Source organism: Lycium ferocissimum, chromosome 10 (genome assembly GCF_029784015.1).
Source record: "Lycium ferocissimum isolate CSIRO_LF1 chromosome 10, AGI_CSIRO_Lferr_CH_V1, whole genome shotgun sequence".
Classification (NCBI taxonomy): Eukaryota; Viridiplantae; Streptophyta; class Magnoliopsida; order Solanales; family Solanaceae; genus Lycium; species Lycium ferocissimum.
Genome location: NC_081351.1, coordinates 8,757,206 through 8,770,897, shown reverse-complemented (window position 1 = coordinate 8,770,897; position 13,692 = coordinate 8,757,206). Strand labels below are relative to the sequence as shown.

General features: G+C 38.2%; 4 protein-coding genes across 4 annotated transcripts; all 4 read right to left on the bottom strand.

Annotated features, from left to right (window-relative positions):
• Positions 1-6,874: 6,874 nt before the first annotated feature.
• On the bottom strand, positions 6,875-8,218 carry LOC132032371 (extensin-3-like). The gene has a single exon (XM_059421980.1). The coding sequence runs from the start codon at positions 8,216-8,218 to the stop codon at positions 7,208-7,210; it is 1,011 nt and encodes a 336-aa protein (XP_059277963.1). The 3' UTR covers positions 6,875-7,207.
• On the bottom strand, positions 8,011-8,893 carry LOC132032372 (uncharacterized). The gene has a single exon (XM_059421981.1). It carries the CDS (start codon positions 8,826-8,828, stop codon positions 8,220-8,222), a length of 609 nt encoding a protein of 202 aa, XP_059277964.1. The 5' UTR covers positions 8,829-8,893; the 3' UTR covers positions 8,011-8,219.
• On the bottom strand, positions 8,868-9,500 carry LOC132034582 (uncharacterized; the record flags this gene model as incomplete). Its single annotated transcript, XM_059424977.1, has 1 exon — positions 8,868-9,500. A coding segment is annotated over exon 1 (633 nt), but the record flags the coding sequence as incomplete, so codon positions are not given.
• Positions 9,501-9,521: 21 nt separating this feature from the next.
• LOC132032370 (extensin-2-like) lies at positions 9,522-10,898 on the bottom strand. The gene has a single exon (XM_059421978.1). It carries the CDS (start codon positions 10,842-10,844, stop codon positions 9,522-9,524), a length of 1,323 nt encoding a protein of 440 aa, XP_059277961.1. The 5' UTR covers positions 10,845-10,898.
• Positions 10,899-13,692: the final 2,794 nt, after the last annotated feature.

The following is a 13,692-nucleotide window of genomic DNA, read 5'->3' as shown; positions in this document are numbered from 1 at the left end:
ATGAAGAAATAGGAATAAAGAAGAGATGACTTGGGAAGCTGAAGCAAATATAAAGTCCCGGTACCCACACTTCTTTCCATCGCCAGAGGAAGTTCAGACAGAGCCGCCATTGTTTTCAGGTGCGTAATGTTTTCTTTTTATGAGTTCTTAGTCGTGTGAGGCCATTATTGTTGTTGTTGTTATGGCCCTGTGAGGCGTTGCATATTTTGGGTTGCTGTGGCAGGTTGATAGTGGTACGATTATAGGGGAAACTCTGCCAAAATTTATGTAGAATCCCTAAGAGTCTAATATTCGAGGATGAATGTTTCTAATGGGGGAAGTATGTTACACCTCGTGGTTTTGTACATTGAGATTCGTCGTGTGTTAGTGGTTCTAGCCTTGGATATGGGGGGTATCAAGATTAAATGAGATTAGACTAGTTTATCTTATAGTAATAAGGAATTAAGTTCATGTTTAGCAGGTATTGGAAGGATTAAAGGTTTAACAAATCGACGAGAATATGTTTCAGAAAAAGTGGGTTTTATGGTTAGAGATATGGACCGTATAATCTTTACGGACCGTATAATCTTTACGGACCGTATATTTGGCTAACTCCCACCATAAATTGATCCTAGAAGGGGTGAGTCACTAGTTGGATTATTTACGGTCCGTAAAAGTGGACCGTAAATCGAGTCGGTACCAGATTTCTTTTTATATATAATCTCGACCCTTGTTCATTTTTGCTCATTTCAACATTTCCCAAAGTCCATTAAAGATCTAGAACCTTCTTTTAAACATATCCAACCAAGCCCAAGTAAAATCAAGGATTGAAAGGTGAAAATCAAGAGATTCAAGTGTTGGGAGGTTCACTAGGGTTTGTAGAGTCTAAGAATTCTGTTGAAGTTGGAGGTTTCACTCAAGTGGAATAATTTGATCCAAAGCTTATCCTTATGTGATAAAAGGTTAGTTTTCACATCTATTTCATGTTATTGAGAATGCTTGGTTGTTGAACAACTTGATTGAGGGAAGAAAGTGAAAGAGGAAGTTCAAATATGGATTTGTTGATATTTTGCATAGTAAATTAACTTGAGTTAAAATTGTTAGAATGTTTTGAGTATAATCTTGTTATGAGGGATAATAATGATGATGAGGGAGTGTTGTATACAAGTGTATAAGGGGTTGTGATGAAGTGTTGCTATAAATTGATTATGAGAATGAGTTTTGGGATCACATTGGATATAATTTTAATAAAATCTCTTAATCATGATTATTGTTAAGTTCTCATTTTTGTTTGGGAGGTGAGTTGGAATATGGTGGAAGTAGGTGAAATAGGGGAAGTGCTGCCCAATTTCCGCTAGCTTACTAATTATTCTAGTTTGAACTTATGAGTATTTACATGACTTGACGTTAGTATGAATCCTCTTGAATGTAGATTTGTGAGCTTGGAAGGAGAAACGTCAAGTAGTTAAGGAGATGAAAAGGTATGTTAAGGCTAACCCTTTCTTTCTTAAGGCATGATTCCTTTATTGTGAACCTATATATATGATATCCCAAAATGTCCCTAGTCCTGCCAATGCTAGGAACTTATAGTTCTTGATGCTCTTATGATATTATCGGTCTTGTTCCTCATTGTTGATCCCATCTTATGATAGTTGACCCTAATGAGAAGATATAGTGATAATGAAGGTTCCATAACGATAATCGAAAGTTCACCGACCTTAGGTCACTCTGATAGGATTGTAAAGCTTCCTTTGGATGCTCATGTATAGCAATATATATATATATATATATAGACACACACAAACACATGTAGCTATTTTCTGACACCGAGCCTATATGGTCGGGTACGATATCTATTGTACACACCTCTGCGGTTGGGTATGGATAACACCGAGCCTTGTGATAGCCGAGTATGGGTGAAACCGAGCCTATATGGCCGGGTACGGGATCATTATATATATATGTGTGTGTGTGTGTGTGTGTGTGTGTGTGTGTGTGTGTGGATTTTTCCTTTAGAAAAAGGTAAAATATGCATGGCAGTCGTCTTAAGAGGTAGAATGAGGTATAAATTGATCTCTTTATCTTATGTTATCTTCATGCTTTCATCATGTTACTATTCATGCTGTTACGTACGTTATTAAATTCGTATCGACGTCCACTTTATTTGTGGACGCTGCGTTCATGCCCACAGGTAGATAGGGAGACGGACCAGACCCCTAGGCTATGTCATCAGTGATTGCATAGAAGTGCTCCATTGATCCGGAGTTGCAGTTTAGTTGGTATTATTCTTTTGTGTATATCCTTGGGTATGGCGGGGTCCTGTCCCGTCTTTATGATATTACCTACTCCATGTAGAGGCTCGTAGACATGTGTACATAGCTAGATATCCCATAACCTTGTCAGTTCATATTTTGTATATCATTTTGGTAGCCTTGTCGTCTTGTACATAATGTTTATATTTTGACGTGTATATATTCGATGGAACTTGTGTTTCTTTGGTTCGTGGTAATTATGGGTTAGCCATGTGGCTCACTTAGATATAAGTATGAGAAGTATGTTAAGAGGTGCTCAGTAGGTCAGCTCCGGGGGTACCCCTCATGGCCCTCCGGTTGGGTCGTGACAGGATTTTGGGAAGCTGAGTGAGGACGCATGCATATGAGTTCTTGATTAGCTGTAACGAGAGATTATATTACATGAGATTGGTTGAGTCTCATAGAGTTAACTACATAACATTTTCGATGATTGGCGATGCTAAGCTGTGGTAGAGAGATTATTAGTAGCAGGCCAGCCGATTCACCTCTACTCGCTTGGGCTAATTTTTCTCTGAGGTGTACGGACAAGTATGTCCCCTGCAGTATTAAAAAGCTTAGGAGGGACCAGTTTGAGGGTTTGAGGTAGGATGCAATATCAGTTAGTAAGTACGAGATGAGATTCCATGTCTTCGCTCAATATGTGATGATAATACTTCCTACTTAGGCTTAGCAGGTGAGGAAGTTTCTCAGAGGGATGATCATTTCGATTCGTTTAGGTGCTTCTCATATTGCCGCTATTGGGGCTTTATTTCAAAGATGCGGTAGATGCTGCTAAGGATATAGAGATGATTCAGTGTCAGGGTTATGAGGATCGTGAGAGTAAAAGGGCCCGTTATCATCCCCAGTCTGTCAGGCTTGTTTATGTAGCCATGCCAGCTTCAGAGCGTGATAATTCAAACGTGTATGACCAGTTCAGGCAGAGTTCCCAAGGTTCGTATTCTAGGCCGTTAAGGACTATCCAATTATTTGGGTTCTTCCCAGCAGCCCATGGTCCGTAGGGGATGTTTTGATTGTAGAGACCTTTGGAAATTCAAGAAGGAGTTCCCCAGACTTAGATGCAGTGGTTCATTCCAGGGTTCTCGGGATTCTACACCCAGATCAGCACAGCCGCTGGCTATAGGAGTTTCTCAAAGTGGTAGAGGTGGTTTTTATTCTGGTAAAGGTGCCTAGACTAGCTGAGGTGGTGGTCGTGGGGGTACTTAGTCTGAGAGTGGTTGTGCCCAGTGTTATGTTTTTTCCGAGTAGGCTGGAGAGAGAGGCTTTGGATGCCGTCATAACAGGCATTATTTTGGTTTTTCATTGGTTAGCTACAATATTATTTTATATAGGATCTACTTATTCTTATGTATTTGTATACTTTTTTTTTTTTTTTGAGATTGGATATGCTATGTGCGTCACTTGCTTTCTTTGTACATGTTTCTACTCCTGTTGGGAATCTTGTAGTGCTAGATATGGTTTATCGATTTTGTGTCGTTACCTTGATGGGATGCGATACCCAGGTAGATTTGAAGGTCTTGGATATGGTAGACTTTGATGCTATCCTTGATATGGATTGGTTATCTCCTTATCACGTGATCTTGGATTGTCATGCCAAGACAATTACGTTAGCTATGCTGAAGTCCCTAGAGTAGAATGTGAGGTGTTCTTAGTCACGCTCCAAAGAAGATGATATCATTTATTAGGGCTTGGCGGGTGGTAAAAAAGGGATGTTTGTCTTACTTAGCGCATATTCAAGATACTAGCGAAAACTTATACGCTTGATCCATACCAGTGGTGAGTGAGTTTTCTGAGATCTGTCCGACAAACCTATTGGTATCCATCTGATAGTGATATTGATTTCTGCATTGGCTTGGAGACGGGCACTTATTCCATTTCTATTCTACCTTATCGGATGGCACTGACCGAATTGAGGAGTTGAAAGAGCAATCATAAGATTTGTTGAGTAAAGGGTTCATTAGAACTAATGTTTCTTCTCGGGGTGCTCTCTGCTATTTGTGGAGAAGATGGATGGATCTATGCATATGTGTATTGACTATCGAAAATTGAACAAAGTGACAATGAGGAATAAGTATCTGATACCTCACATTGATAAATTGTTTGATCAGCTTCAGTTGAAGATTAGGGCAGAGAATATCTCTTAGACAGCTTTCCGGACGTGTTATGACCATTATGAGTTTCTAGCAACGTCCTTTGGGCTTACCAACACCCTAACAACTTTTTGTGGAATTGATGAACGGAATGTTCAAACCATTCTTGGATTTCTTCATTACTCTTTTCATTTACGACATCTTGATATAGTCTCGTCGTAGAGAGGAGCACGAGTAGCATTTTAGGACTGTTCTTGGAATCCTGAAAGAGAAACAACTTTATGCCAAGTTTTTGAAATGTGAGTTTTGGCTTAGTTTGATCACATTTTTAGGAAATGTAGTGTCTAAGGATGGTATTATGGTGGATCCTAATAAGATTGCTGCTTTGGTCACTGAGATTTAGAGCTTCATTGGCCTAGCAGGTTATTATTGATGTATTGTGAAGGGGTTTTCATCATTGAATCTCTTTTGACTTGATTGACTCAGAAGGAAGTGGTCTTCCAGTGGTCTGATGGGTATGAGGCGAGCTTTCACAAGCTCGAGACTTTGTTGTCAACTGTTCCTATTTTGACTTTACCCATGGAGGGAGAGGAATTCTATGTATTGTGATGCTTTTCGTATAGTCTTCATTGCGTATTGATGCAGAAAGTCAAGGTGATAGCTAATGCTTCTCATCAGTTGAATGCGCATGAGAAGAACTACCCCACTCATGATTTGAAGTTTGGGGCAATAGTATTTGCATTGAATATTTGGAGGCACGATCTCTATGGAGTTCATTGTGAGGTGTTCAAGGATCATTGCAGTCTCCAGTACATATTCAATCAAAGGGATCTCAACTTGAAGCAACGGAGATAGTTATATTTTCTCAAGGATTATGACATGACTATCCTATATCACCCCGGGCAAGGCCAATGTGGTGCAACATGCCTTGAGCGGAAGGTGGTTAGTATTGGTAGTCTAGCATCACTATCAGTAAGAGGGCGTCCTTTGGCTATGGATGTTCAGTCGTTGGCCAACAACTTTATGAGACTTGATATTTCAGAATCAGTCAAGGTTCTAGCTTGTGCAGAGGAGAGGTCATCCTTATTGGAGCACATTCGGGCTCAACAGTTTAATGATGAGAAATTGTGCACGATTCAGGATAAGGTGATACAAGGAGAGGACAAGGAGGCGATTTTAGATGATGAGGGTGTTTTGAGGATCAAAGGTCGTATTTGTGTACCTCGGACAGGTGACTTGACTCTATTGATCACGGAGAAGGCCCATAGTTCGGGATATTTTATTCATCCGGGGACTACTAAGATGTATCATTATTTGAAGGAACATTATTAGTGGTGTCGGATGAAGAGGGACTTAGTTGAATTTTTTTTTCTCAGTGTTTGAATTGTCAATAAGTGAAGTATGAACACCAGAAGCCTAGTGGTGTGACTCAGAGGATGCCTATACCTGAATGGAAGTGGAAGCAGATTGCTATGGACGTCATTGTAGGATTGTCATAGACTTTGGGTATATTTGATGTTATTAGGGTCATTGTGGATCGATGACCAGTCTGCTCATTTCATTCCGGTTCAGACTACCTATAATTTAGAGAAGCTATATAGAATGTACATCTGGGAGATAGTTCGTTTGCATGGAGTGCCCATTTCTATCATTTTGGTCGGGGCACGCAGTTTTCATCCACTTTTGGCGATCGATGCAGAAGGAGTTAGGTACTCGAGTGGATCTTAGCACAACCTTTCACCCTCAGATGATTTCCCTAACTTTCGAGCTTTGATTGCTACTCTCAATTTAGTCATTCAATTTTTAACTTTATCTTCAATAAAGCCTGTGGCCTTTTCATCGACTAGAATCTTATGTGCATGAGCTTATATGAATATCATTGCTGAGAAATTGTAGATCCCTTATCGAAATCTTCTGCATATTGGGAGCCACAATGGCAAAATCAAAAAAATTGTAAGATACTGAGAAAAGATTAAGAGTGAAAAATATATTTCAAAATTTAATAATTTTTAAATGTAAAAGATCAAAAAAAAAAAAAATTAGAATGTTCGTGATTGATTCACCCCTTACATAATTATAGTTATGTCAATGTGTGAAGATGACAAAGTTTGCGTTTTAAGACCAGAATTAAAGAGTTTCACTGGAATGCGCTATTGATCTACATGGTGAAAAGAGAAATAACAAAGGTCAAAATATAAAATGGAGTTAATTCTAGTACATGCCTGATTCGTTGGCCAAACCAAATATTATTATATAGATCATCTGGAAACTAATCAGATGAATTAGATTAACCATTAATCATTTAAGTGGTAGAAATTTTTGAAGACGTTGAAATTTCAATAATAATCGAGTATTTTTCTCTTTCAGACTAACTTTTTAACTAAAGCTTTAATAACTTATTCTTGTACTACTAATAAATATACCAATTAGATTACCAATTCTAATTCTATGTCCAGTCACATAGTGTAAGATAAATCGAATTGACAGAATACTAAGTTTAGAAAATAAATAACACTAAATATTTCATAGAAATTCACTTATTTAGCATAGAAAAGGAAAATACACATGAGTATCAAAACTACCAATAATAGAAATGATTTTCTTGTGATCCTTATTGTTTAGAATATACTAAGTTATTAATAAAAGGAAAAACCAATACAACCTCAATAAGCAAATCTCTCGAAAGAGAACCACTAATTGATCGTGCACTTCCAATTGGCTGGGTTGCAACATCTTGCAATTATTATAAAACTTGATCTGTTAGTGCAACGGAAGATGAGGCGATGTATCGTAATAACCATGAGACTTCAATGGGTATGGATGACAGGGCTATGGTAGATGCTGAAATGGTGGAAGATGAAATTTAGATGGACGATGTGGGGACTTTACTGGAGGTGGAGACTTATAATAGGTATGAGGTGATGATACATGTGGAAATAATGGTTGTAGATGTGGAAACCACGGAAGATGAAATACAGGTGGACGACGTGGGGACTTTACCGGAGGTGGAGGAGACTTATAAAAGGTACGAGGTGATGGTTTATATGGAAATAATGGCGGTAGATGTGGAAACGGCGGAAGATGAAAAATAGGTGGGCGACGTGGGGACTTCACCGGAGCTGGAGAAGACTTATAATAAGTATGAGGGGATGGTACACGTGCAAATAATGGTGGTAGATGTGGAAGATGAAATATAGGTGGACGACGTGGGGACTTCGCTAGAGGTGGAGGAGACTTATAATAGGTATGAGGTGATGGTACACGTGGAAATAATGGTGGTATATGTAGAAATGGAGGAAAATGGAATTTAGATGGAGGAGGTGGAGACTTTATAGGAGGTGGAGGAGACTTATTATAGTAAGGAGGTGGTGGAGATGGTGAAGGTGGGGGTGGAAACTTGTTGTAGTATGGAGGAGGTCGGGACTTTACAGGAGGAGATGGAGGATACGTATTACGGAAAAGAGGTGGTGGAAATAGTGGAGGTGGAGACTTGTTGTGGTATGAAGGAGGAGGGGGCCTTACCGGAGGTGGAGGAGACTTATTGCGGTAAGGAGGTGGTGGAGATGGAGACTTGTTGCGGTATGGAGGAGGTGGGGTCCTTACCGGAGGTGGAGGAGACTTAATATGGTAAGGAGGTGGTGGAGACTTGTTGCGATATGGAGGAGGTGGTGGCCTTTCTAGAGCTGGAGGAGACTTATTATGGTAAAGAGGTGGTGGAGATGGTAAAGGTAGAAGTGGAGACTTGTTTTGGTAAGGAGGAGGTGGGGGCCTTATAGAAGGTGGAGGAGGCTTACTGCGGTGAGGAGGTAGTGGAGATAGTAATAGTGGAGGTGGAGACATGTCACGGTATGGAGGAGGTGGGGACACCAAGAGGTGGTGGAGATGGAGACGGAATTAATGATGGAGATGGCAATGGCGATGGAGATAGAGAAGAAGATGGAGTTTGTGATTGTGATGGAGGTGGCGAGGGTGATAAAGAAGACGATCGTGATGGAGATAGAGAAAATGATGGAGATTGAGTTTGTGACGAAGATTGAGATGGTGATTGTGATGACAATAATGATGGTGATGGTGATGGAGATGGAGGTGTCATGGTAGATAGGGGAGGAGATGGAGATTGAAATGCAGATGGAGGCTGTGATAGAGATGGAGATTTTGATGGAGATAAAGGTTGCAATATAGATGGAGATGGCGATGGAGGTGACAAAGGAGATTGAGAAGGCGATGGCGATGGCGATGTTTGAATTTGCGACGGAGATGGAGAGTGAGATGTCATGGAAGATAGAGGAGAAGCTAGAGATTGCAATGGAGATGGAGGTGGGAAAAGAGATAGAGAAGGTGATGGTGATGGAGATAGAGAAAATGATGGAGATTGAGTTTGAGATGGAGAAAGAGATGGTGTTAGTGATGATGATGGTGATGGTGATGGTGATTGAGATTGAGGTGTCATGGTAGATAGAGGAGGAGATGGATATTGAGGTTGTGATAGAGATGGAGATGGTGATAGAGATGAAGGTTGCAATATATATGGAGATGGAAGTGTAGATGGATGTGGAAAAGGAAATAGAGGAGGCGATGTCGATGGAGATAGAGAAAACGAGGGAGATTGAGTTTGTGATGGAGATGGAGATGGTGATTGTGATGACAATGATGATGGTGATGAAGAGGGAGATGGAGCTGTTATGGTATATAGAGAAGGAGATGGAGATTTAAATGGGGATGGAGGTTGTGATAGAGATAGAGATTGTGATGGAGATAAAGGTTGCAACATAGATGGAGATGGTGATGGAGGTGACAAAGGAGATTGAGAAGGCGATGGCGATGGAGATACAAAAAATGATGGATTTTGAGTTTGCGATGGAGATGGAGATGGTGATGGTGATGGTGATAGTGATGATGATGGTGATGGAAATGGAGAAGGAGAGTAAGATGTCATGGGAGATAGACGAGAAGTTGGAGATTGCATTGGAGATAGAGGTGGGAAAAGAGATACATACGGCGATGGTGATGGAGATAGAGAAAATGATGGAGATTGAGTTTGAGATGGAGATGGAGATGGAGAAAGAGATGGTGTTAGTGATGATGATGGTGACGGTAATGGTGATTGAGATGGAGGTGTCATGGTAGATATAGAAGGAGATGGCTATGGAGGTTGTGATAGAGATGGAGATGGTGATGGAGATGGTTGCAATATATATATAGATGGAGGAGGCGGTGGCGATGGAGACAGAGAATATGATGGAGATTGAGTTTGAGATGGAGATGGTGATAGAGATGGAGATGGAGGTGTCATGGGAGATAGAGGCGAAAATGGAGATTGTAATGGAGATGGAGGTTGTGATAGAGATGGAGATGGTGATGATGCTGGAGATGGAGATTTTGATGGAGATAAAGGTGGTGATAGAAATGGAGATAATGATAGTGATGGTGATGGAGATAAAGATGGGGATGGTGGTGAAGATGGAGATGGTGATTGCAATGGAGATAAAAGTAACGATACAGATGGGGATAACAATGGTGATGGAGATAGAGATGGTGGTGGCTTATCGTAATGTAATGGAGGAGGAGAAATTATTGATGATGATGATGGTGGAGTTTGAGAAGGTGGTGGTGAATATTTGTGATAATAAGGAGGAGGTGGTGGTAATGGTGAAGGGGGTGGTGGTGATTTATTATTATGAGGCGGATAAGAAGATAGAGGTGGAGGTGGTGGTGGAGATTTAATGTTACGAGGTGGACGAGAGGACTTCGGTGGAGGTGGTGGTGTTTTAATAGTGCGAGGTGGATGAGAAGACTTCAGTGGAGGTGGTGGTGAAGATTTGTGATAATGTGGAGGAGGTGATGGCGATTTATTGCTACGAGGTGGACGAGAAGACTTTGGTAGAGGTGGTGGTGGAGATGGTGAAGGAGGTGGTGGTGATTTAATGTTTCGAGCTGGACGAGAAAACTTCGGTGGGGGTGGGGGTGATTCAATGTTATGAGGTGGACGAGAAGACTTGGGTAGAGGTGGTGGTGATTTAATGTTATGAGGTGGACGAGAAGACTTCAGTGGAGGTGGTGGTGATTTAATGTTGCGAGGTGGACGAGAAGACTTTGGTGGAGGTGGTGGTGATTTAACGTTACGAGGCGGACGAGAAGACTTTGGTGGAGGTGGTGGTGATTTAACGTTACGAAGCGGACGAGAAGACTTTGGTGGAGGTGGTGATGGAGAAGGTGGTGGTGGAGATGGTGGTGGTGGTGATTTATTTTTATGACGTGATGGTCGAAACCTATAATAATATGATGGTGGAGGAGAAGGTGGTGGTAAAAATGGAGGAGATGAAGGAGGTGGTGGTTTGTTATATGTTATGGATCCATAAGGATGAAAGTAAGACTTATACTCAACAGTTGCACTAGTTATAATTAAACAAAAAGAAAACACATAAACAAGAAGAGGCCACTGCCCCAAATTTGTTGGTGTTCCCATATTTTGGAACCAAATTCGTTTGTGTGATTTGCATTTTTGTGGGAGGAATTAGCTCTTTATATAGTGCGAGATGAAAATTGCTACAAAGACAAAAAAAAAATTATTTGTAAAACGTTGTTGGCTCAAAAAAAAAAAAAAATTTAAACACTAGTTTTATTTATTTGTAATTCAAATTAAGTTGCATAGCTAAAAGATCTCAAAGAATTACGTACAAATATCGTTCATGTAGACCACGAACTAGTCAAGATTAAGAGCATGTAGTTTAAAGCATAGGTATTTCCAAAAAAAAAATATAAGATAATTTCAAAGACCTCCCCTCAGATATCGCTTCATCACACTCACCTCCCTTATGGTTTATGAGATTACACTTTCCTACCTTATTTTGAATTTTCTGTAACAATTCTTTTATTTTAATTATCACAAATGTAAAAATTTAAAACTTGACTTGTGTACCCTCTAATATACTCTCTTTTTAAACAAATGTTTAAATCGTCAATACTCAAATTAAAAAAGTGTAGGCGCGTTCAAAAAAAAAAAAAAACTGTTGCTTCATCTTCTTCACCCACAATCCACAACTTTGTCTCCTTCTTCCTCAGACACATATTCTTACTTTGTAATCGTCACAAGAATGGGTGTATAAATTCTCATTCGTAGTTCAGATCTAATTAGTAGCCAAAATCTTTTCTTCTTTTTTGTCACGTTGCCAAATTTAAGACTTGTTTAAATTTGATAGATTTGCTTGTATCATGATGAATTAAAAAAACAAGGCATTTAACTCAAAAATTCAGGACAAAAGCGGCCAAGCCGGGAGCATTATGCATAGGTTAGAGCCTGAAAGATCCTAATGTATATAGTTATGATTCTACTTTTAAACCAGCCAAAGTATTGGCTTACACCAAGGACGGAAAAAAGGCTTCCAACAACTTGAGCAGAGAAAACTAAGAGATTTAAGTTTTGTATGTTAGAGGAATTTTTCGAAAAAGATTTATTAGATCAATTAAATGAAACTGTACGAAGAAAGACAAAGTCAATCTGCTTCGTGTGTATCTTTAGTTCTTTATCATTTTAATATTAACATAATATAAAAAGAGAATCATGTGTGGTAGAGTAAAATAATAAGGGTATATAAGTCAAGTTTTAACATTTTACATTTATGATGATTAAAATAAGAAGAATTGTTACAGCCATATTTTGACAATTATCTCATAATATCACTTTTGTTTCATTTGGTACTAGAATATCACTCAACTATCTCCATTTTTCTAAAAAAATACTAAACATTACAAACCTCATTTTTATACAGTTGGCGTGTAGTATTATTAAAATTTTATTTTTTAATAATAAATTTATGGAATAATTTCAAAGACCTCCCTCCAAGTTTGTCTTGATAACACTTAGTTCCCTTGTGGTTTAGATATTTGCACTAACCTCCCTTATTTTAATTTTTGTAACCAAACTTGTTTAGATAATTAAAAATCTATATTCCAAATTTACCCTTTTATAATTTAGTCATTCGAACAATGTTTCATAACAGTTCTCTCACCCTAAAATTGTTAGGAATATATATTAATAGTTAGGCTAAGAATTTAAAGGAAAAATCTTTTTGGTAAAACCACTTTTGGGCAAAACTGTCAAAAATGGGGGGTATATTAGTCATTTCATAGGGAATCTTGGGGAATCTTTGCTTTTTAATATTTTATTGTGATGTGCTTTTACATCACTGCCCTTCCTGAGAAAATGAGACTCTCTCTCATATAGGCTAATCATGGGTTATGTTTCCCATGCTCTTTTTCATTTTTTTAATGTATCTTTTTATTATCATTATTTTTACATTAGCTGTATTGTGTATACATAAGGTAGACCTAGGGTGTATTTCTTTTTTTTTTTTTTTTTTTTTTTTTTTTTGTTCACTTATTGTGTATGCATACGGTGGGCTCAGGGTGTATTTCCTTTTTTCTTCTTTTTCTTTTTGTTTACTTATTGTGCATGCATATGGTGGGCCTAGGGTGTACTCATTTTCTTTTTTCTTTTTTTTCTTTTTGTTTTGGCATCCGAAAGTTTTTTTAATTTTTCTTGTAAATAAAGCGTTATTTATTGGCTATATACGTACGGTATTTAGCCTAGAGTGTATTTTTTTCTTCTTTTTCTTTTTGTTTTGGTATCTGAAAGTGTTTTTATTTTTCCTGTAAATTTATTATATATTGGCTATATACATACGGTATTTCACCTGGAGTGTATTTTTTCTTCTTTTTCTAATTCTTTTTTATTTTACTTTTTATTTGTTGTATATGTTTTCAGTTGTTTAGTTATTATTATTTTTTTTGTTCATGCTGTTTAATTTTGTAATATTTTTTGTTGAGCTCAATATTGATATTTCTTGTGAATGCAGTGTAAAATCATTATTCATTAATAACATAAAGAATCAAGTCGCTATTAGTGTTGAAATAATTATGAACTAAAATTAGGTATGACCTTATTATGAAATGCTTCCAATTTGATTATGAAAATGCAACAAACCAATATTTTGCATTGAATTTCCTATTAAATATTGAAAAGTCATTTATTTTACCATTTTGCTCTCTATTAAAAAATGCGGATAAGTAATTTTCGTTCCAAAAAATGTCGAGTGCTATTGCGTGAGAAATTGGTAGAGCGTCGCATTTAGAACCGCTTGGTCCGAGTTCAAGTCTAGGTGCAAGCATTTAGACTAAAACTTTTTTTTTCATTTTTTGTTTCACTTATATAATCACCAAACTCAAAAAAAATCAAGTATCAATGTACTTTAATCCTTTTGAACACCAAAACTCACTTAGTATTGCTATTTGATTGAGAAAGGCTAACCTTGAAC

Bases quoted from the DNA above. Each gene is read 5' to 3' on its own strand.
- LOC132032370 (XM_059421978.1), bottom strand. From the start codon at position 10,844: ATGGGAACACCAACAAATTTGGGGCAGTGGCCTCTTCTTGTTTATGTG.
- LOC132032371 (XM_059421980.1), bottom strand. From the start codon at position 8,218: ATGTCTCCACCTCCACTATTACTATCTCCACTACCTCCTCACCGCAGT.
- LOC132032372 (XM_059421981.1), bottom strand. From the start codon at position 8,828: ATGACACCTCAATCTCAATCACCATCACCATCACCATCATCATCACTA.